At 36.5% G+C, this 21511-nt stretch overlaps 1 protein-coding gene across 1 annotated transcript in view; it reads left to right on the top strand.

Annotated features, from left to right (window-relative positions):
* COL28A1 (collagen type XXVIII alpha 1 chain) overlaps positions 1 to 21511 on the top strand; it is a 169037-nt gene that overhangs the window by 37173 nt on the left and 110353 nt on the right. Inside the window, exons 11-13 of the mRNA XM_047097235.1 lie at positions 11145 to 11213; positions 12282 to 12350; positions 19140 to 19208. Coding sequence (XP_046953191.1) covers positions 11145 to 11213; positions 12282 to 12350; positions 19140 to 19208 — 207 coding nt within the window. The remainder of the gene's footprint in view (positions 1 to 11144; positions 11214 to 12281; positions 12351 to 19139; positions 19209 to 21511) is intronic.

The raw sequence follows: 21511 nt of genomic DNA, 5'->3' as shown, positions 1-21511 counted from the left end.
AGTGTAGGAAACACAAAGTCCTTTTATATACGAGACTTTGTCTTAACCCACTTTTACTTCTGAGATGTTATGAAAACCCACAGAGAAATAGCACCAGTCTTTTCCAGTTTAATAAATAGATATGGGGAGGGTAAATAATCCCCAGTGAATCAAACATTCATCCATCCATTCAAAATAAACAAAGAAGCTCATATCGACGAATAAAGGGAATCTATGTTTCAAGAGGACTGAGGGCAGATCAAACACTTAGATCATTTCATGGTTCTGCACCAGACCATGATTCTTGGACACGCTTCTCTTCCTTATCCAACTCTGTTAAGGTTTCACCTCATTTTTTTTGACGCTTCCAAGGACAGTACATGTTTTTCAAGTAGCTGGTAATCTTTTGAAGAAGTAAATAAGAGTCAAATGTACAAATCCTAAAATTGAAACTGTAAACCTAGTAAACATCTTTACACAACATCCTGTTTTCCTCAAAATGCTCAATGAAAAGAAGTCGATTTAATTTTTTTTAATTTTTCAAATTAGTTTTTAAAGTTTATTTACTTGAGAGAAAGAGAGAGAGAGAGAGAGAGAGAGAGCAAGTGGGGCAGGGGCAGAGAGAGAGAGGGAGAGGGAGAGAAACCCAAGCAGGCACCACTCTGTCAGTGAAGAGCCTGACATGGACTCGAACCCATGAACCGTGAGATCATGACCTGAGCCTAAACCAAGAGTCAGGCATTTAACTGACTGAGCCACTCAGGAGCCCCCAAAAGGAGTTCAATTTTGAAAAGAGGGCTGGGTGTCAACCTTTGCAATAGCTACCAGGAATGTACATGCAGATATTTTTGGTAGCTAGTAGTTCCTTTTAGCTTCCATGCATTATACCTTTAAACATTGCTAGACTTCTTTCAGATATGAACCACTGGCAGGAGAATTAGACAAATGTGTGCAGGTCCATTACTTTAAAAAAAAACCCGAAGCAGAAGATGTAGTGACAATGGGTCGGGGGCACCACTATCACATGAAAGAAAAAGTTATATGTAACAAAGAAGTATTTGTTAAATGAATGGATGAATGAGTATTTAAATGGAATGAGTTGTCAACAGTATTAAACTGCAGACAAGTGAAACAGGCAGGAGCCCAACAGAGTTATTTAGTTTGTCAACTTTGAGGTTTTTGGAAATCTTTAAGGGAGCAGTTTCAATAGAGATATTGGGGAGGTGACAAAGGAGAAGAGTACAAAAGCCAGGAATTCTGACCATTCTTCCAAGATATTGGGATAATAAAGGGAAACAGAACAGTGTTGACATAACCCATGAAAAGCTTCTTGTGTGTTAAATAATCTAATGTGTTTGTATACTTCCACTTTTTTCTAAGAGAGGCATGAGAAGACCCATGTTTTCTATAACTATTTTTGCAGGAACCGAAATATCATTAATGAAGATTTAGTAGATTTAAAAATACTTTCTTGTTTTGTTCATTATTTAAATATTTTACTCAACTCAACGTTAGCTTTGTAGGTCAACCTACTAAATGTAACTAATATTTCACTTATGGTTTGGGAGTAGTTCAACACCACAGGTATGAACAACTATGAAGAATTTTAAACTTCTTCCTCCAACAAGCATTTATGTAGTTTTTATTTCAGCTCTCACACAATTTAAAAACCTAACAAAATCTTCTGACATCATGATGTTGCTTTCATCTGTAAAAAATCATGATTTAAAATAGGATATAATTCCTTAAAACTTTATAGGACGTAAACCAGGTGAAACATACACAGACATCAACAATCCTGGTATGGAGTAATTACTCAAACAGAAAAGTTTTTTAAGTTCATGGCTCTTTTAACGGAATGACTATATTTTTTGCTTCATGTAAAGCATTTTAAGTCAGGGTACTTGAACATGTCAGCTTTCCCAATTGTCCAAAACCAATAATGGGCCTTCTCGTTCTCCTGGAAAGCTAACAACTTTTATTATTAATTTTTAAAAATATTTATTTATTTTTGGGAGAGAGAGAGAAAGAGTGTGAGAGAATGAGGGTTGGAGAGAGAGGGAGACACAGAATCCAAAGCAGACTCCAGTCTCTGAGCTGTTAGGACAGAGCCTGACACAGGGCTCAAACTCACAAACCAAGAGATCATGACCTGAGCTGAAGTCAGATGCTCAACGGACTGAGCCACCCAGGTGCCCCTGGCAGGCTAACAACTTTGAACAAGGTTGTGATGCTTGTAAAGCACTGTAAAGGGAAGAATCCCTTTACAATTGTAAGTAAAAATATCTGTTTAATGAAGAATTGGAACCAACCTGCCAAACTATGTGAATATTTTTTCTTCAGAGGGGTCAAAGTTTAAATGCTATTTCTGTCCTGGGCCTAATTAAAGGGAAAAAAAATCATTAGTAATCCAGCAGTTGTTGTTGCGAAAAGGGCTTTGACCTACATGCACATCTGCCCACCAGGAGTCTAAATGAGCTTATTAACTCATTTGACATGAGACAGCTGATAGTGACAACTTGAAGAGGCTGCCAGAACATGCGGGATGTCAGCCAATGGCTTCAAGGCAGATGATTTTCATTCCCAAATCTCTGATGCATATGGTTCTCATCAGGAGGGGTATACTGTGTATGTGTGTGTGTGTGCACACGCGTGTGTGCATGTGCATGCATGTGCACAGAAACTGTCAAGGTAAAGACTCTGATGGATCAAGAAACCCAAACCCAAAATGCTGCCAATATAAAGGTGCTGAGTCTAACCCACAATGCCCAGGCAAGCTGGGCACTAATGTGGAACAGAATCAGGTACTGCAGTGTCTTCTGAGGGATGTCAGAATTTAAAAAACAATCACACGATTGTCCTGAATCCAAGAAAGTTGCAATAGCTTTGCAACAGGGAGTATGAAGTTTATTCCAAGGGTAAGCCTTTTTTATTGTGATGAAATATGCATAATATTTATCATTTTAACCATCTGTGAGTGTACAATTCGGTGGTACTAAATACATTCACAATGTTGTGTAATAATCACCACCACCCATGCCCAAAAGCTTTTTCATCATCCTAACACAAACTTTGTACCTTTCAAATAATAACTCTCCTTATTTCTCCTGCGCCTAGTCTCCAAGTGTAAGTTTTTAAAGAAACATATCATATGATCATATGAACCCATCTTCTCTAATAAACTAATGTCCTTGTTCTCAGATTCATGGGTAGGGATCACAGTGAATATTTTCCAGTGAGTCATTTTGTGTTGGGAGAGTCCAAGGAGTGTCCACCAGAGCTGGGATTCTTTAAAGCTATCCTGATGGGCCTCTGAGCAGACTTTCCTCTTAGGGACAATGATACACAATTCTTTATATTTTATTATATATGATGAAGTATGACTTTCCTATTAGATTGAATCATATGAATGTCATTTTTGTAGGTCAACCATGGTTGAATATTATCAATTTCATGCGGTTTAACCTAATAGCAATCAAGAAAATGAGTTGAATTACTAAAATCTGGTACAGTTTTCATTACATTTTCACCACTTTTTTGTTATTATGGGTTTTTTTTTCTTTTTTGAAAAGCATGAATAAGTGGAATATGTGGACTGTGGTCTTTTCTCTTATCCAACTAGATGATATTCAAAAAAGATTGCAGTTGGAGATTTCAAATAATCATGGTTTCTAACTCAGTGCAGTTGGTTAATAACTGATTTATATGTAGACCTACACTGTGTGATTACATGACTGCCAATTATAATTTATGTTACCTTTACCACTCACTTAGTGACAACACTGACCCAGGTAGACTTAAATGCCTGAAATGAAATGTGAATTGGCTTGTAAAAGTATATTTTCTCTTGGTTTGCATTTTATTTTAGAGATCCTCTGTCTTCATATGATGGATCTTCCACAATGGGTAGACTGTAGTTATCTGACTTTTGTGCTTTTCATCCTGTAACAAAGATATGAATTTAGTCTGCAATCAAGTGATTTTTGAAATAATTCAAGAAAAGAATCGAAAAGTCTCAAGAGGCAGTCTTGCACTGGCTCTAAAACCAGACTTCTGGGGTTCAAACAAGGCCCTATTTTGTATTAGCTCCATTATTTTGGCAAGTACTTATCCTCCCCATGCCTCAGTTTTCTCATTCATGTCATGGGTTAATAATAGCACCTACCTCTAAAGAGTCATTTTAAAGACTATATGATTTAATCATAGTAACTGCCATATGTGTTGACAATAATTAAGCAGTTAAGTATTTTAACAACTCTCTCTTATTAATGTAGAACAAGTCTGGCCTAAAATGTTTTCTAAAAATAAACCACTTATAACACTTCTCTGAAATAAGAGAAATTAGGTATTAAAAATAGAGCTTGAGTTATCAAGTATTTGATAAATGTTAGTTTTCTGCCTCCTAACACCTGCTTTTCTTTCTTTCTCCCCAAAAAAGGACCTTTTTTTGCTTTTCTCCCAAATCTTTGTATGCAGTCATCACTGTGCTGAGTTTCAGATAAGACTGTATCTTGGCTGTACTTGAACCATTCTGCATCATTTTCCTCCATTAGGAAAGTATGAGAATATTTGTCATAAGACTTAAAATATTAAAGTTGGTGCTACACATATTTGGGAAATGATAAAAAAAGAAGTTGCTAAAATGTTGTTCTCATGTTAAGATCCTAAAGTATGATTAAATTGTTCATAACTGAATTATTCAAGAAAAGGTAAATTTCTGTCCCCCCAAAATTCAGAATTTTGAACAACATTTCATTATTTATTATCTTAGGGCAAGGAAGATGTTGACTCTGGTTAGAACTGGTGCCAGGAATAAGGCATGCTGGGTTTCTTTAGCTGAGCTTCCCATACAGTGTAACCTTAGTCTGTCTATTGGGATTTCATTGTGACTTCGACTGAAAAAAAAAAAGTTTAATTGTGTCTGCATAAGTTTTCAGGAGAAACTGTGTAATAGGTACTTTAAATCACTTTGTAATTTATGTACAGTTGCTCTTGGTTGAAACCTAAGTAAACCAGAGGGAACCCCAAGGGAGCATTTCTAGATTTCCAGCTTCCCCAGCCCAGACCTGTTTGGTTTCCTGTTTTGGTCACCTCCAGCAGCTAGCACAGCACCTGCTTCCAAGTTGCTGCTCAGTAAATGTTTGCTGCATGGATGGTTGAGTGAATGTTATCCATTAGTTAACCATTGACAATGCAAAACTGAGCAAACTTACATGACATCCTCCCCACAGTCTAGGGATAGATGTTAACTAAATGCAACATTATAATTATAATGAATACGCAGAAAAAGAAGAAAATGGTGCAATCAGTGCCGCTAGAATAGGGATTTCACCTGATCAGAGAAGCCTTCTCTGAAGCTGTGCTGCTTAAAATAAGATTTGAAGGATGAATAAGGATTAAATAGGGAAGAAGGGAGGTAAGAACATCCTAGATAGACTGAGTAGCACATGCTAAGATCCCGTGGCAGAAGGGGCCTAGCAAGGAAGGACAAGGAACGGATCAAAGGCCAATGCTGCCAGGGTGGTGAGTGAAGAAGCAACTAGTTGCAGATGGGAATGAAAAGACTGTGGGACAACACCATGCAGGGGCTCGCAAGCCTTGTAAGGAGCTTTGTTTTTCCACTAAGAGCAAAGGGAAAGGCCTTGAATGGTTTCATTCACATTAAAAATCAAAAGATTAGACTGGCAGTAATGGTGGGGGTGGAGGGGAATAAATTAAAATGCGCAGCAATGTATGTGTGTAGGGTACTAAAGACTTTTTTGTAATCTGTGCAAGAGGTGAGATTAATTTGAAGTAGACTACAGAGGCATGGTAGGGGATTAAAAATGGTAGATAGATTTGAGAGAGATTTAGAGGACATATTGAAAAGAGTTGGCAATACATTACATGTGGTAGGTAAAAGAGTGAGAGATGTCAAGAATGACTCCTTGTTTGGCTTGACTCATGGAGGGATTGTGGTGCTCTTCCCAGATAGAGAATGCTGGAAGGTGATCAGGTCTGTGAGGGGAAGAGTATGAGTTTGTCTTTGGAAATGATGGGTTTCTTTTGAAATTCCCTTTCCTGACTTCTATCACACTGCGTTTGTGAGTTCCCATTTCTTTTTCTCAGACTGCCTTCCTCAACTCCCCACAAGACATTTCTATGTTCTTCCATTCCCACCCAACTTGTATGTTGGTACTCTCCATGGTTCTGACCTAAGCTTCTGGCCTGCTTAGTCACTAAACCCACCCTGTTCAATACAGTAGTCACATGTGGCCATTGAGCCCTTGAAATATGGCTAGTCTAAATGGAGATGTGCTATAATTGTTAAATATACATAGGATTTCAAAGACAAATAATGAATAAAATCATTGATAAGGTTTTTATGTTGATCACATACTGAAATGGTATTTTAGATATATCGAATTAACTAAAATATGTTATTACTTTTTTTTTTTAATTTTTTTTTCAACGTTTATTTATTTTTGGGACAGGGAGAGACAGAGCATGAACGGGGGAGGGGCAAAGAGAGAGGGAGACACAGAATCGGAAGCAGGCTCCAGGCTCTGGGCCATCATCAGCCCAGAGCCCGACGCGGGGCTCGAACTCACGGACCGCGAGATCGTGACCTGGCTGAAGTCGGACGCTTAACCGACTGCGCCACCCAGGCGCCCCTGTTATTACTTTTTTAAAAAAGTTTATTCATTTATTTTGAGAGAGAGAGAGAGAGAGCATGTGCATGCATGTGACTGGGGGAGGGGCAGAGAGAGGGAGAGAGAGGAGAGAATCCTAAGCAGGCTCCATGCCCAGCATGGAGTCTGATGCAGGGTTTGATCTCACAAACCATGAAATCATGACCTGAGCTGAAATCAAGGGTAGGATGCTTAACTGACTGAGCCACACAGGTGCTGCTGTTATTATTAATTTTTTAAGGTGACTACTAGAAAATTTAAAATTACATATGTGAAAAAATAAATAAAATTACATATAGGGCTCATTGTATATTTCTAGTGGATGGCTCTACTCTAGACAGTGACCCTATTGTTGCCTTATTTCTGTCCGTTTGAGCCCACAGAGCTGTTTATTGTCCCCAGAACATTTCACATCATTTTATGCCTCAAACACTTTCCTTTTCCTTAACTTTTATTCCTCTTCTTTTATGCCAGATTAGATATGATTCCTACTTTTTTTTTGGTTCAGAGAAAATATCTCCTCTACTATTTGAAACTTTTCTCATTCTTTAAGGCAGAATTAAACACTTGTGTCACAGAGTCTGTCATCCTCTGTTAATATCTTTATTATAGCTAATTCACATGCTTATATTTTCTTTTATATTCATGTGCCTCTCCAGCCAGATTGTAAGTGTCTTCAAAGTACAGGTGTGATCTGATTTATGTCTATAATTATGTAACTGGGTACTCAGTATGAGGGTGGTACTCAGTGAAAGTCTGATGAATAACAATTGAATCTACACATATTAAATAGTGATCATATAATTAGTTATGACTTAGATGTTTTATAGATAATATCTTGAATCCTCTCAACAACTCTGCAAGGTAGATATAATTATCCTCATTTTGCATATGGAGATCTTGCAAAAGCTCAAACTGTTAGTAAATTATAGAGCCAGAATTCAACTAGACCGAATGAAAAAAGCCATGTTTTTTTTTCTGTGATTCTATGCATACTGAAAAATTGATTAAAAAGTAGTGATTATATCCTAAATCATAAAATAGGGAAAAATACCCATTTCCTAAAATTGTTAGAAGATTAAGTGACATAATGTATATAAAGTGTCAGGGCAGCACTTAGAAATGCTAGGTTTTATTAAACATTGGCTTCCTTCGATGTTGAGGGCCGTAGCACAGACATCCTTAATTTCTTTTTTTTTTTAATTTTTTTTAATGTTTATTTATTTTTGAGAGAGAGAGAGAAAGACAGAGTGCAGGCAGGGGAGGGACAGAAAGAGAGGGAGAGACAGAATCCAAAACAGGCTCCAGGTTCTGAGCCATCATGGTGTGGGGCTCGAGATCGTGACCTGAGCCAAAGTCAGATGCTTAACCAACTGGGCCACCCAGGTGCTCCTAGCATCCTTAATTTCTGAGAAAGACCAAAGTGTTTTACCCAGCCTCCTCAATGCCCCTACACATGCTTACACTCATATGAAAGTCATGTGAAACAGACCACCTCCAGGGCTATCCACTTTAACTCAATCTTCTTTGTATATGCCTCTGATGGTCAAAGAAAGTGAAATTGAGAAATAACAAGTAGTACTGAGGCCATTCAACCTTTCTCTGTGTATTTGTGCTTATTGGTGAAGGTTGTGGTAGAAATAATGGCAGAAAAGGAATCAAGCCTGGAGGCTTACCAGGGCTATGTTGCCTTGGTGAATTTCCAGAAAATCATTGTGAGTATTCTCAATGATTCTTCTCTTCCTGTTCTCTTACCCAGCAATGCTATGTTACAATCAGGACCACTTTCTTTACCACCTCAGGAAACTTTGTAGGAAAGGGGAAGGAGAAGTATGAAACGGATAAACATTAATTGTAGGCCAGTGCAGGTCTGCAGGCCTATGTGGAGGTGCTGAGCTCCTGAAAAGTAAATTCACGCAACTGAAATGTGAAGATATGTTGCTACTGAGCTGTCTTGAGGAAAGGGAAAGAGATTCCTTTATAACCTTCAGATCCCTGTAACTTCCCTAAAAAAAGCAATATAGAGAAATTGCTCAGTTGCTATGGGTACTTGACCAAGGCTAAAGGAAACTCATGGGTTTCAGGGTAAGATAGTCGCTCTTCTATTGATTTTCCTGATACACACATTTCAAGTTAACAATGGAGCCAATCCCTTGCCCCTAGTTAGAGGAAACCTTCTCACCAACCTGTGCTCTTATTTATTTTAGATCAAACGTACAGAAAAGTGATACATAATATATAATATTATATAATTATATAATATAATATAATATATATAATATAATATAATAATATATACTATGAATATAATATAATACAGTATAATATAATATAATTAAAATAATATAGCATAACATAATATTTAAAAGCCTTCTGATCCATTTTAGAACCAAACAAATATAAATGGGGCAGGGAATGAATAGAAAAAGGGAACTTAAGGCCTTATGTTATTATTATTTTAATGGTGTGTTTTACCTCTTAAACTAGTCCTTTGGGTTTAGGGACTATGTCCTAAACTTTTCTATATTTACTTCATTACTGTCCACATAGTAAATGCTTGCTATTCCTTTGCTGAGTGACGGAAGCTGTCACCCATTCACACGGATAAGGATGTATGTAGCACAAGAAGTTGTAGGGAAAAGATTCTTTGAAATGAAAATTTTGAATCTACATTAGGAAACTGAATATTCTCTAGTACTTAAATCAAACTTTGATATCAAGAAGACAGCTTCAAATCTGGGAGAGCCTTTATGTCTGATATTATACATGGAGAAATTCCATGGCCAAGAACATGTGAAAAATAAGAATGGCAATTATCTGGCTGCTCCAGAAAATTTAATATGCATAGAAAAATACGTAAAACTTTGATTTTAAGGGAAAAATGCAAGTTTATTTTTCTGCCAGATTGACTTATTACAAGAATGAATTGAAGGAAGATACCTTTAGATACAAGCCACTTAAATGCCAAAGCATCATAAACTCTCACAATCAACTGATTTTGAGACAGGTTTTCTTTGTTATGATTTTGAGCTTGGGCTTATCTTTTGGGGGGCTGATTTGACTCTGACCCTTCTTCCTGTCTCTTCTTTCCCCCCTTTACAATTGATTAAAGTCCATAGACTTCCTTAAAGTAAGGCCTCTACCATATCAATAGAAATTGCTTTAGTCACTAAAGAGTCCCCTTCAAAATCACAAGCCTCCAGGGAAAATTGAGGCTTTAACACTGTTGAAAATTCTTTTGTTTCCCTCAGTCTGGAGAAGGATTGTTTCAACTTCTTGTCCCATTTTACAGTTAATTAATACAAGGTTGAAGAGAAGAGAGAAATCTGTAAGTTGGATGAAATTTTAAATAGCAAGTATTCATTAACTCAAACACAACAGTATTCAGAAACCTTCCTTCCCATAAATTAGAGGTATGTGTGTACATAAAGAACTAGAAGGAAATGCCCCAGAAATTAATAGTAGCTATAGACAGATAAGTTAAAATTTTCTATGTGTGTATGCCTTTCAATATGCGGCAAATTTCCTATAATGAAGGTGTGTTATTTCTGTAAACAGAAACAAATTAAAAAAAGAAATTGTAATCAATAGCCACTTCTAGTAAACAGAAGGTTTGAAGGTGGGTAGCTCAATGAGGTTTTGTTTGATCAAGTTCAATGAGGTTTTCCAGGAGCCAGACACTTAAAAATGTTTTTCTGCATGGTCCTCTTCAATGGTTGGCATTCAGCCAAGAGATTGGCTGCCTCAAATTTACAAGATACCTATCGCATCTCCAAGTAGGAAAGAAGAGGCAGGGGCAAAATCTTTTCTCTTTGCACCTAATAATGTCACCACATCTCATTGGTTGGTACTGAGCCAAAGAACCAGCCAGTGGCAAAGGAACAGGAGATGGTAGATTTGCATTAAACCAATTATTATTCATCCTGTGACCCTGAGTATAAAGAACAGCTTTCCATTGACATGAACAGATCAGAGTTCCAACAGCAGGCAAGGAAAGAGGGCAGGGGATGATCATTGGGTAGGAGACAAATGTGTCTGTCAGAAGCATATAATAAAGACTTGCTGAACAACAAGTGAGGGCTGCAGTGCAACATGCATCCTGAAAACGTTTGCTTTTGCGGGCCTCTTCTTCCATTAAAAAAAAAAAAAGCTAAAAATTATACATTACAACTGAATTGGGATAAAGACAAGTTTAATCCAGAATGAATTCACTGTCATATATTCATTATTTTTTTTAAAAAATTTGTATTCTGATTTTAAACATTAAAATGGAAATATTTTCATGGACCCTAGACATTGTGACTACTGTGTTCAGTGGTTAATTCAACCCTGAGTCTTTGTTGTCCTTCCAGCTGGATTATAAACACTTTGAGGGCAGTGACTGTGTCCTAGATTCACTGTTGCCCTCAAAACTCCTACCACAGCACTATGCTCTAAGAGCTGTTCAACAAATACTGTTGAGTTGACCTAACATATAACTGTTTCTTCTTGTAGGGTGAACCAGGTCCCCCTGGTCCTCATGGTCCTCCAGGAGCCCCCGGTATTGGACAGCAAGGAATTAAGGTAAAGATTCTTGTCTTTTTCCCTATTTATGAGTATTAATTTTATTGTTGGGCTGGAGAAGCTATGATTTGAATCCACTCAACCTTACCCTCTAGATACAAAGAGGCTGCCTGCAGAAGGTACTTACAGTCTGGGTTCTTGGACACTGCAGTGCTCCAGGAAGGGGCAGTTGCCACAAGAAAAATCAATGTAGTTTTTATTTGATTGGTATGAAAAATTTGTCTTGTCTCCAAATAAATACCCACCTTATTGCCAATGTACATCTAGTTCTATTAATTTCATGGAATGTAAATGTTAACATGCAAAATTGTTATTGGGATGTGAAGCATCTTAACACATAAACTATCATCTTCTCACACTAAAGAAGCATAGAAGGGCAGAAACCAGAAGGACCACAACACTGAACAAGTAAGTGTTGATAGAAAGGTTTTTAGGGAACTAGAAAGTACTGGAACATCCAACACCCTGGAGTGCTCTGCATCATGTAGGATGTCACAGAGCAAAAGTACTTATTTTAAATGGCTTTTCTATGTCATTGGGACAATAAGACTTTGTTTCAGGAATAAAACAGAGAGCAGCACAAAACAGTGCACTTCTAATGAAGTCAAGTATCACCACGGATGGTATTTAAACAATAAGCATATTGAGACTCTAGAGAAAGTGGAGTTTATATTGGCAGAGTTATCGGACAAGGATTCTGAAGGAGATCAAGTGTGAAATAGAATTGAAAAGAGAGGTAAAATGGAACAGAGTGGGTAACATTCCAGGATGGTGGCAAGGGGGGACAGGGAACAGCACAAGCATTGTTTGCTTGGTCATCTCCGTAACCAAAAATGAATCGAATACAGTCTATCCTGCCAAATACTACACAATAGCTTCTGAAAGCTAAAAGTAGTGTTCACTTAAATTCAAACCATTTTTCCTCCTCCAGAATTTTTTTTATCTTTATGAATGTGAAAAGTTTGACTATTTTGCCATTATTTTTGTTGAAATCTCCAGAGTATCTTGTGGTATGTTTATTCTTTATTTAAAAACTCAAACCTTCATTTGATTATTTCTTTCTCTTAGGGGGAAAGAGGTCAGGAAGGAAGAACAGGGGCTCCAGGACCGATTGGCATTGGTGAACCAGGCCAGCCAGTAAGTATCAAGAAATTCTAGATGGAATAAAAAGGACAAATACAGTTCTTATTTGCTTTTTGTAGTTAGACTAAATGGTTAAATTAAGCCATCTTGTATCTTTGGGACAACAAAAGACAATAAATATGCAAGGACCAGATATGAGTGTTATTTTTCATACCACTTGATAGAACCACACGCATACACATGTGACATATACGACTGGCTTTCTCTTACCATAATCTCTTACAAGATTGATCAGCTTGTCCAAGAAGGAAAGAGATCTCATGTGTCAAAATTTTCTAGGATATAGGAGAACTGGATTTAGGCATAGGTCTATACTTTGTAACTGACTTTCCTCTAACCATGAAAAATCACTGAGAATAGGACCTTGTTCATAAGCTAATTTATGGGTAGGATTGATGAAGGTAGACAGGTGATATCTGTGTTATTTGCAGCTTCTAACTTATGTAGCTTTGAGGTTTACTATTTTTGCAGAAGAAAAAAAAAGTGTTTCTATCAAGAGATCTGGAGAAGAAATGAATAAAACATGACTATTCTAGTATAGAAATTCTCTTAACTTTTCAAGTAATCATTATTCTCCCAGAAAAGAATAGTAACTAACTCACTGAGGTACAAATAAAAACAACTGTATTGGATTGGGAGAATTAGTATTGTTAAAATGTCCATACTACCCAAAACAATCTACTGATTCAATGCAATCCTTATCAAAATTCCAATGGCATTTTTCATGGAAATGGAACAATCTTAAAATTTGTATGGAACCGTAAATGATCCTAATAGCCAAAGCAATCTTGAGAAAGAAGAACTAAGGTGGAGGCATCACACTTTCTGATTTCTAAATATATTCCAAAGCTATAGTAATCAAAACAATATTGTATTGGCATAAAAACAGACACACAGACCAATGGAATGGAATAGAGAGACTAGAAATAAACTCATACATATATGGCCAATTAATTTCCAACAAAGGAGCCAAGAATATACAATGGGGAAAGGACAGTCTCTTTAATAAATGGTGTTGGGGAAATGGGACAGCCACATGCAAAAGCATGAAAGTGGACCACCATCCTCCACCATACACAAAAATTAACTCAAATGGCTTTGAGTCTTGAATGTAAGACCTGAAATCATAAAACTCTTGGAAGAAAACATAAGCAGTAAGCTCCTTGACACAGGTCTTAGCAATAATGTTTTGAATTTAATACCAACAGTAAAAGGAACAAAAGCAAAAATAAACAAGTTGGGACTATATCAAACTAAAAAGCTTCTGCACAGCAAAGGAAAACATCAACAAAATAGGCAATCTACTGAATGGGAGAAAATATTTTCAAATCATATATCTGATAATATCAAAAATATGTAAAGAACTCATACAACTCAACAATAACACAAAAATTCAATTAAAAAACAGGCAGAAGAGTCGAACAGACATTTTACCAAAGAAGACGTACAGATGGCCAACAGGTATATGAAAAGATGCTCAGCATCATTAGTTGCCAGAGAAATGCAAATCAAAATCAAAATGAGATATCACCTCACACCTGCTACAATGGCTATTATCAAAAGTACAAGAAAACAGGTATTGTTGAGAATGTGGAGAAAAGGGAACCCTCATGCACTATTGGTGGAAATGTAATTTGTATAGCCAGTGTGAAAAACAGTATGGAGATTCCTCAAAAAATTAAAAATTCTATTACCATATGATCCAGCCATTCCACTTGTGGGTATTTATTCAAAGAAAATAAAGTCACTAATATATTGAAAAGACATATGCATCCCATGTTCATTGCTATTTATAATAACCAAGATAGGGAAACAAACTAAGTGTTCACTGATGGATAAATGGATAAAGAAATTGTGATATATTTATAGAGTATATCCACACATATATGATGGATTACTATTGGATATATATATAATGGATTACTATTCAATCATAAAAAAGAATGAAGTCTTGCCATTTGCAACAACATGGATTGACTTCGAGGACATTATACTAATTGAAATAAGTCAGACAGAGAAGGGCAAATACCATATGATGTGGAACTGTAAAAACAAAAAATCAAACCAGTCTTCTAGATAGAACAGGCAAAATCAACTTTATTTTTATATTCTAGTAACAGACACATAGAAATAAAAATTTTAAATACAATAGAATTCATAGTCATTAAAAATAGAAATATTTGGGTATAAATTTAATAAAACATGTATAAGCTTTATATCCTGAAAACTTCAAAACACTAATGAAAGAAATAAAAGAATATTTAATAAATTGAGAGACATACCATATTCATCGATTGGAAGACCTGACATCATAAAGCTGTCAATCTCTTTAAATTGATATAAGGTTTAATGCAAGCCTTTTAAAAAATCCCAGTAAGATTTTTTTAAAGGTATGGACAAGATTATTTTAAAATCTGTATGGAAAGGCAAAGGAGCTAGAATAATTAAAACAATTTGCAAAAAGAAGAATAAAGTTGAAGAAAGGGTTTAAGATTTATTCACATAACTACAGCAATCAAGACTGTGCAGTTCTGACATCATAGAAACATGATCAGTGGAATAGAATAGAGAACCCAGATACAGACCCACACACTGATTTTTTTATTTATTTAAAAAAAATTTTTAATGTTTATTTATTTTTGAGAGAGAGACAGAGTACAAGCAGGGGAGGGGCAGAGAGAGGGAGACACAGAATCTGAAGCAGGCCCCAGGCTCTGAGCTGTCAGCAAAGAGCCCAACATGGGGCTTGAACGCTTGAACCATGAGATCATGACCTGAGCCAAAGTCGGACGCCTAACTGACTGAGCCATCTGTGCATCCCTTGAATTCATTTTTTAATAATTGTTTTACTATACTTATATTTTTAGTGTAATATTCTCTTCTTGTATTTTATATTCCTATTATTAGACCATTAAGCATTCAAAGAGACCATTTTTTGGTCTCTATTTTATTATTTGACATTTTTGGGAAAATTTATGTTATATAGGCTCACTTATATTCATTGTCAATTGTTTTCTTATATGTTTTGTTCTCTGGCATCTGAATTCATGGTCATCAGGTCTTTACCTGTGAAAATCTTAAGTGTTCTGGGTGGAGGGTATTTGAAAGGAATTTGATGTACACCTCTTAGGTACTCCTTGGATATCCTTGATACTAATGTCTTGACTAGGTGTTCCTGGATCACCTATGTGATGGCAGTTAAAACTACAAACCCATACACAGCACTGGAGCAGGCTTGGAATTTTTAGGCCCATTTAGAGCCTAAGTGAGGGTAGACAAGATTCTTGTCTTTCATATCGCTGTGTTGACTAAATGGCTTTTTTCTCAACCCTGCCCTTTCATTGACAATATGTAAGTAACTTTGAAGGTCCTAGCTTTCTGTGGGGATCTCAGGTCTAATACTCTCCTCATTTTCCTTTGAGTGAGCCAAAATCTTTGCTCCTGGTTCTCTGTCTTTGGTTTTCTAGACTTATTTCCACCATACGATCACACGTTTCCACCCAGAACAACCACAGCATCAGTTTCTATGCGCACTACCCTAGCGTTCAGCTCTTTTTGTTTTGGAGCTCTGTGACTTCCCTCACTTATTTATTTTTGGATTTCAGCTCTGCCTTTAAAATTTATTTTAAAGAAAATTTGTATTACTTGCCTTTTTTGTTTGTAGCTAGAGAGTTTACACAATATTGCTAGAACATGAAGTTCTTGTTTGTTTGCTTTCTAAGCCACAATTATACAAATCAGAAAGACACCATGAAGTCTGCAGTTCAAGTGGGAACTGAAATCATTACAAAGATGGGGAGGATCGCAAATAATGTATGCAAATGTTGTACCAAAATGTCATAATAAAAATCCAACACTGAGTTTCTGAATTATTTAGAAGTAACATAAAGACTTACCTTGGGACTGAGAAAGGTTCTGCTGAAAGTCTCTTACCTTTGTTTCTTTGTCTGGATGATTTCAAACGGCATCAGGTTTTTTTTTGTTTGTTTGTTGTTTTCTTTTTGTACAAGGATATTGAGAACATTGTTAGTAAAAAATACCCACTAAAGTAGAACTATAAATACTTTGAAGTTAAAAATTATATAAACAGTACTGTTTGAATATTATGGGCAATTTTTATTATTATTTAGCACAGTTATTTTTAATGCTTGAAATGTATATTAAAACCACTTTTACTGATTATCTACACTAGAGAGAATGTTAAGAAAAGTAATAAGATAATGGATGATCACATTTTACCTCATTAATGTCTCAAATAAAGCATTTCACTGATCAGACTGTGTTAACTGATAATAACAGTCCTTATATTTTTTTTATTAGAGGCATTCATGAGAAATCAAATAAGTATGCCATAATTATAATTGATTTTCATGGCTTTTGAAAAGGACACTGTGAGTTTTTTATAGAAGCATTTCTGTCTTTTAGAAATAATCCATGGGTTCTGTCATAGTAAAGTATAGTTCATCTACCCGAGTACCTGCTCTTTCTCTTAACCAAGAGTCACCTTTCATTCTGCTTTGCTGTGAAATATGAGAATACTCTGATAATACAGACTGTTCCTCTGACGGTTGGCAATAATTAAATTTTGGATCACTGTTGTTTTAAATGCCTTTAAGCAATTACTCACAAGTATTAGTTCTCTGTTCTCTGCAGCTTGGAACACATGGCTCATCAAAGCCTCCAATGTTTTCAGTCTCCTCTTGGCTGGTGTACTCTAGAAATGCAGAGATGAAAGGAGGGTTGGGTGTTTATGCCACGTAGCAGCCCTCTCTCCATATTGCTTACTGTAAACCATTCACCCCGAGGCTAACTTATTCATAATGCCCTGAAAGGACATTCTTCACCATCACAAGATTCAAATAAAATAATTTCGATAGTGATGGCAGCTGTTTATTAAGTGCTCCATATGTAAGAGCTTTAAGTCTCTCTGACCTAACCCATATATTAATACTCATGGTTCGGGTAGGTACTATTGTTACCACCATCATGATGAGGACGCTGAACTTTAGAGAGATTAAATTCTTTGTCGAAGTTCGCACTGCTAACACATAGCCGAGCTGGGACTTGATCCTCAGTCCATATGACAGTATAATTGTCAGGAAAGCCTGTAAGCTCTAGGAGACCAGGGAGCAGGTCTGTTGTTCCCAGAACTTAGCACACTGCCTGGCACTTACTAGGCATTTGGTCAGTATTTGCTGAATGAATGGAAAAAATTGAGTGAACTGGAAAAAGACTTCTTTGCATTGAATGTAAATTGTGTTATTTTCATTTGTTTTATCATTGGGGAAGAGGAATCATTTGTCAATTTTTTTTTTTTTTTTGGTTAAAGCATATGATATTAGCTAGGCACTTACTCTTTTATTTGCAATCTAGTTTTCATGCTTATATTTATTTTTCCCCTAGTTAATCACTCTAACGTTAGAGTAAGCTATCATGGATATTAGTGCTTTGATTAAGGTCTTGGACTGTTAAAAGCTAGGTTTCCCATAAGCATAGCAATTTAAATTGAATTAAATGTTAGCTTTTTTCTTTAATTAAAGTCTTTATGAAATTGGTTATGCATAAATACTGAAGAAGACTGTCTTTTAAAATATACAATAATAGGGGAAGGCAAAAAAAATTTGAACACAGGATACAATTAGCTTTCTTTTTTATAAATCTATAACTGTGATCAGTCACTGATTAGCATAATGCTGAATCCTAGCTCTGCTCCCAGGCTCAGTAGAAAGCACCTCTTAAATTATCCCGGATTACTGTGTATCGAGCCCGAAGATCATTCACAGTGTCTGCCGTTTGCTGGCTTTGGAGCTGCTGGGCAACTCGGTAGACTTTGTTCTGTCCTAGGCTCGCTTTCTGGCAAGCAAGCCCTCATTATTTTTCTTTTACACCCATTAAAGGAAAAGCTCCTATCTGTGCTTCTAAGGTTCTTGTTGTTAGTTCCTTTTCTACTTTTATGCCTTCTGGCCAAGAATAAAGAGAGGGAAAATTTGTAGCCTTTTAAAATTTCCACTTTAATTGAATATCTTGCTGTTGTCTTTTCTTTTTCAATCAGTTTGTTTCCTGCCAGTCCACTTCAAAGCCAGAGAGTGTGTTGTTTCTCTTTACTTACGTGAGAACTCTTCACCGTCTGACTGCCTTTCTGAGCAATAGTTACATGGACTTTTTAATTTGAATCACTGAGATAAAAAACCATGCTTTCCCTGCATGATTCTATCAAGATTCCTATTTGCACATAAACCCCCAGTGGACTCAACCAGTCCTCGAAAGAATTCAAGAATTCAAGTTTGAATCCAAATTTGTCAGGATAGAAATTAAAACACATGTAAACAGAATTCGATGTTTTAAAGCAGCTGTGCAGTGATTTCTTCACAGGGCTCCCCTGATGTTTTTAAATTACTTAATCACTCAGCAACCTTCTCCAGGCCACACAGTGGCTAGATTTTTAGACTTCCCTCAAAGGACTTATTTCCTAATCCTTATTCCGAAGCATCACTTAATTTCCATTTTCCTCTAATATGAGGACACCAGAATAGAACATCTTATGCCAATCAAATGGAATGAGTAATACAATGGGAATATTCTTCTTCACAACTCTACAATTCTGCTGATCAGTATGGAATTTACTAGGATTCTCACTAATAACATAAATAGGACTATATCATTGCATGCCCATGTGAACTAAAATATAACCATTGTCTCTCTTCCTTCTTCCTCCTATCTCTCTCCCCACTTCCCATTCTCTCTTTCTCTTTTCCTGTTCCTCATTCCCTCTTATCCAAACAGGGTCCCCGCGGTCCTGAGGGAGCACCAGGAGAGAGGGGCTTACCAGGAGAAGGATTTCCAGGGCCAAAGGTAACAACACCTCCTCTACTATGAAAAAAATGCTTTGCCTTGCATGGTCATGATTTATAACTTTAAAAAAATGGGTCCTAGCCAATTACCAGAAGTCAAGTATTTTCCTGACCACCTTCACCCTATTAAATGAAGGAAGATGTAAGTTTTTCCTTAACATGAAACTCTGGTGAAATTTGCAATTATAAATAACTAATTGACAGACTTCTACTTCATATAATTATTGCATGTGAAATGAGAAAACTCTCTTAAAGTAATCTATAGTCATTAAAGCCACAGTGATAAATAGCATCGTTATGCCCAGAAGTTATCAAGCGTAGCTACCATAGAACTTTATTCACAGCTTTGTTTTGTGAAACATAGATAAGAAACTAATAAACCAATTTGTAATCACATTGTCATTAGCATAATAAGAAAGGAAATATGGCAGGGAGGAGGGCACTGGAATTACCTTGTTATAATAAGGAGCAAAAACTATGAAAAACATACCTTTTACCCGGCAATTGAAAATTTAAATGCTTCTATTGCTTCCCATATATAATTCTTGGTGCTCAAGTTCCCCTGGGAACCTTGGTTCCTTGAGGAACCCTCTGGGGTTGGCACACTTTTTCCATAAAGGGAAAGATAATAAATATTTGAGGCTTTGTGAGCAGTATGGTGTCTGTTGCAACTACTTAACTTATGCTGTTGTAGCATGAAAACAGTCATCAGCTCCGTATAAATGAGTGAGCGTGACTGTATTCCAGTAAAGCTGTATTTGCCAAAAAATGTAAGCAGTGAGCTGGATTTGGCCAGTGGGCTATAATTTGCTGACCTCTGGTCGAGGCTACTTACCCACAATCTACCAAAGGCCACACAGGAAATGATTTCCCAAGACACTTTGGGCAGCATCAACAAAATTTCAGTAACTAAGAAAACATTTGGGGGTTCTTTTTCCTTCTTTCTAAAGTCTTTCCCCAAACACACATGCATGCACACATGCACCGCCCAGGGAAGCACATGCTGTTTACTAACCATGAGATCATGATCTGAGCCGAAATCAAGTGTTGGATGCTTAACCAACTGAGCCACCCTGTGCCCTGCACATGCTGTTTTCTTAAGTGTCTAAGAATTTCCACTTTCGTCAGTCAGATTGCTAAGATCTCACCTTCTCAGTATAGCCTCATGCTCTAGAATTGCATCTCATTCTTAGCCTTTTCCACCATGATCAATATTCTATTGTCTATGAGAAATCTGAATCTCCACTAGAGGGAAATCAATTAGTTAAAACCTAATTTACACTAAGTTGTGACTGCTGGGTTGAATTTTAAAAGAGGCCCTCATTAACTAACAGACTTTAATTTGTCACAATAAGTGGAAATAATATGTAGGATAAAAGGGACATTACTAATGCCTTGACTTAATCAGAGTATCACTCTCAGAAGACAGATGTTAGCAACTTAGCACTACATTTCAGGAAGTTTTATAATACATACTTTCTTGATTTTTTTTTTGGCATATAGAAAATTTCTGTTTATGTGTAGTCCAAACAACCTGGGAAATTCAAATATCCAGGGTTATTTCTCTTTACAATCTGTGGGGGTTTTTAAGATAAATAAATAAATAAATAAGAGGGGCACCTGAGTGGCTTGGTTGATTAAGTGTTCAACTCTTGATTTTGGCTCAGGTCATGATCTCATGGTTCGTGGTTTTGAGCCCACATCAGACTTTGTGCTGACAGTGTGGAGCCTGCGTGGGATTCTCTCTCCCTTTCTCTCTGCCCCTTCCCTGTATACATGCTCTCTGTCTCTCTCTCTCAAAATAAATAAATAAAAACATTTTAAATGAATGAATAAATAAATAATGAACAATTGAAATACAAGAAGCATATTGCAGGGTGTGTCTTAGTGACAGGTTCAACTGTATGTTATAATAATACACTCACAATAACCCACAGCACTGTGTTACCCTCTATCTCATCCCAGAAAGAATACATTATATTCTTTCTGTTATTTTATTCTTTAGTCAGAATACCTCATTCCCCAACCAGCAGGACCAAAGGGAGTTTTCTATATGTGCTACATGGGGTTACTTTGTACTGATATAGAGCTTAAGCGAATAAATTATGAATCTAGAGGGACTTGAAGGTTTATTGTTTCCTAGGTTTCTTGCAAGTGTTCTTTGATTTTACCCTTGGCTTAAACAAATTCATGAAACAAAAGCTATTTCTAATTGATTATATGGTTTATTTTTCACACAAATGCACAGAATGTCATGATTTCATTGGTATGCCATCACGACCAGAGCTATTCACGTAGGTCACA

The sequence above is a fragment of the Lynx rufus genome, unplaced genomic scaffold (genome assembly GCF_022079265.1).
Source record: "Lynx rufus isolate CCGP_SWC_20201006 ecotype Redwood Valley unplaced genomic scaffold, mLynRuf1.p SCAF_4, whole genome shotgun sequence".
Taxonomy (NCBI): domain Eukaryota; kingdom Metazoa; phylum Chordata; class Mammalia; order Carnivora; family Felidae; genus Lynx; species Lynx rufus.
This window is presented reverse-complemented; position numbering and strand designations above follow the sequence as displayed.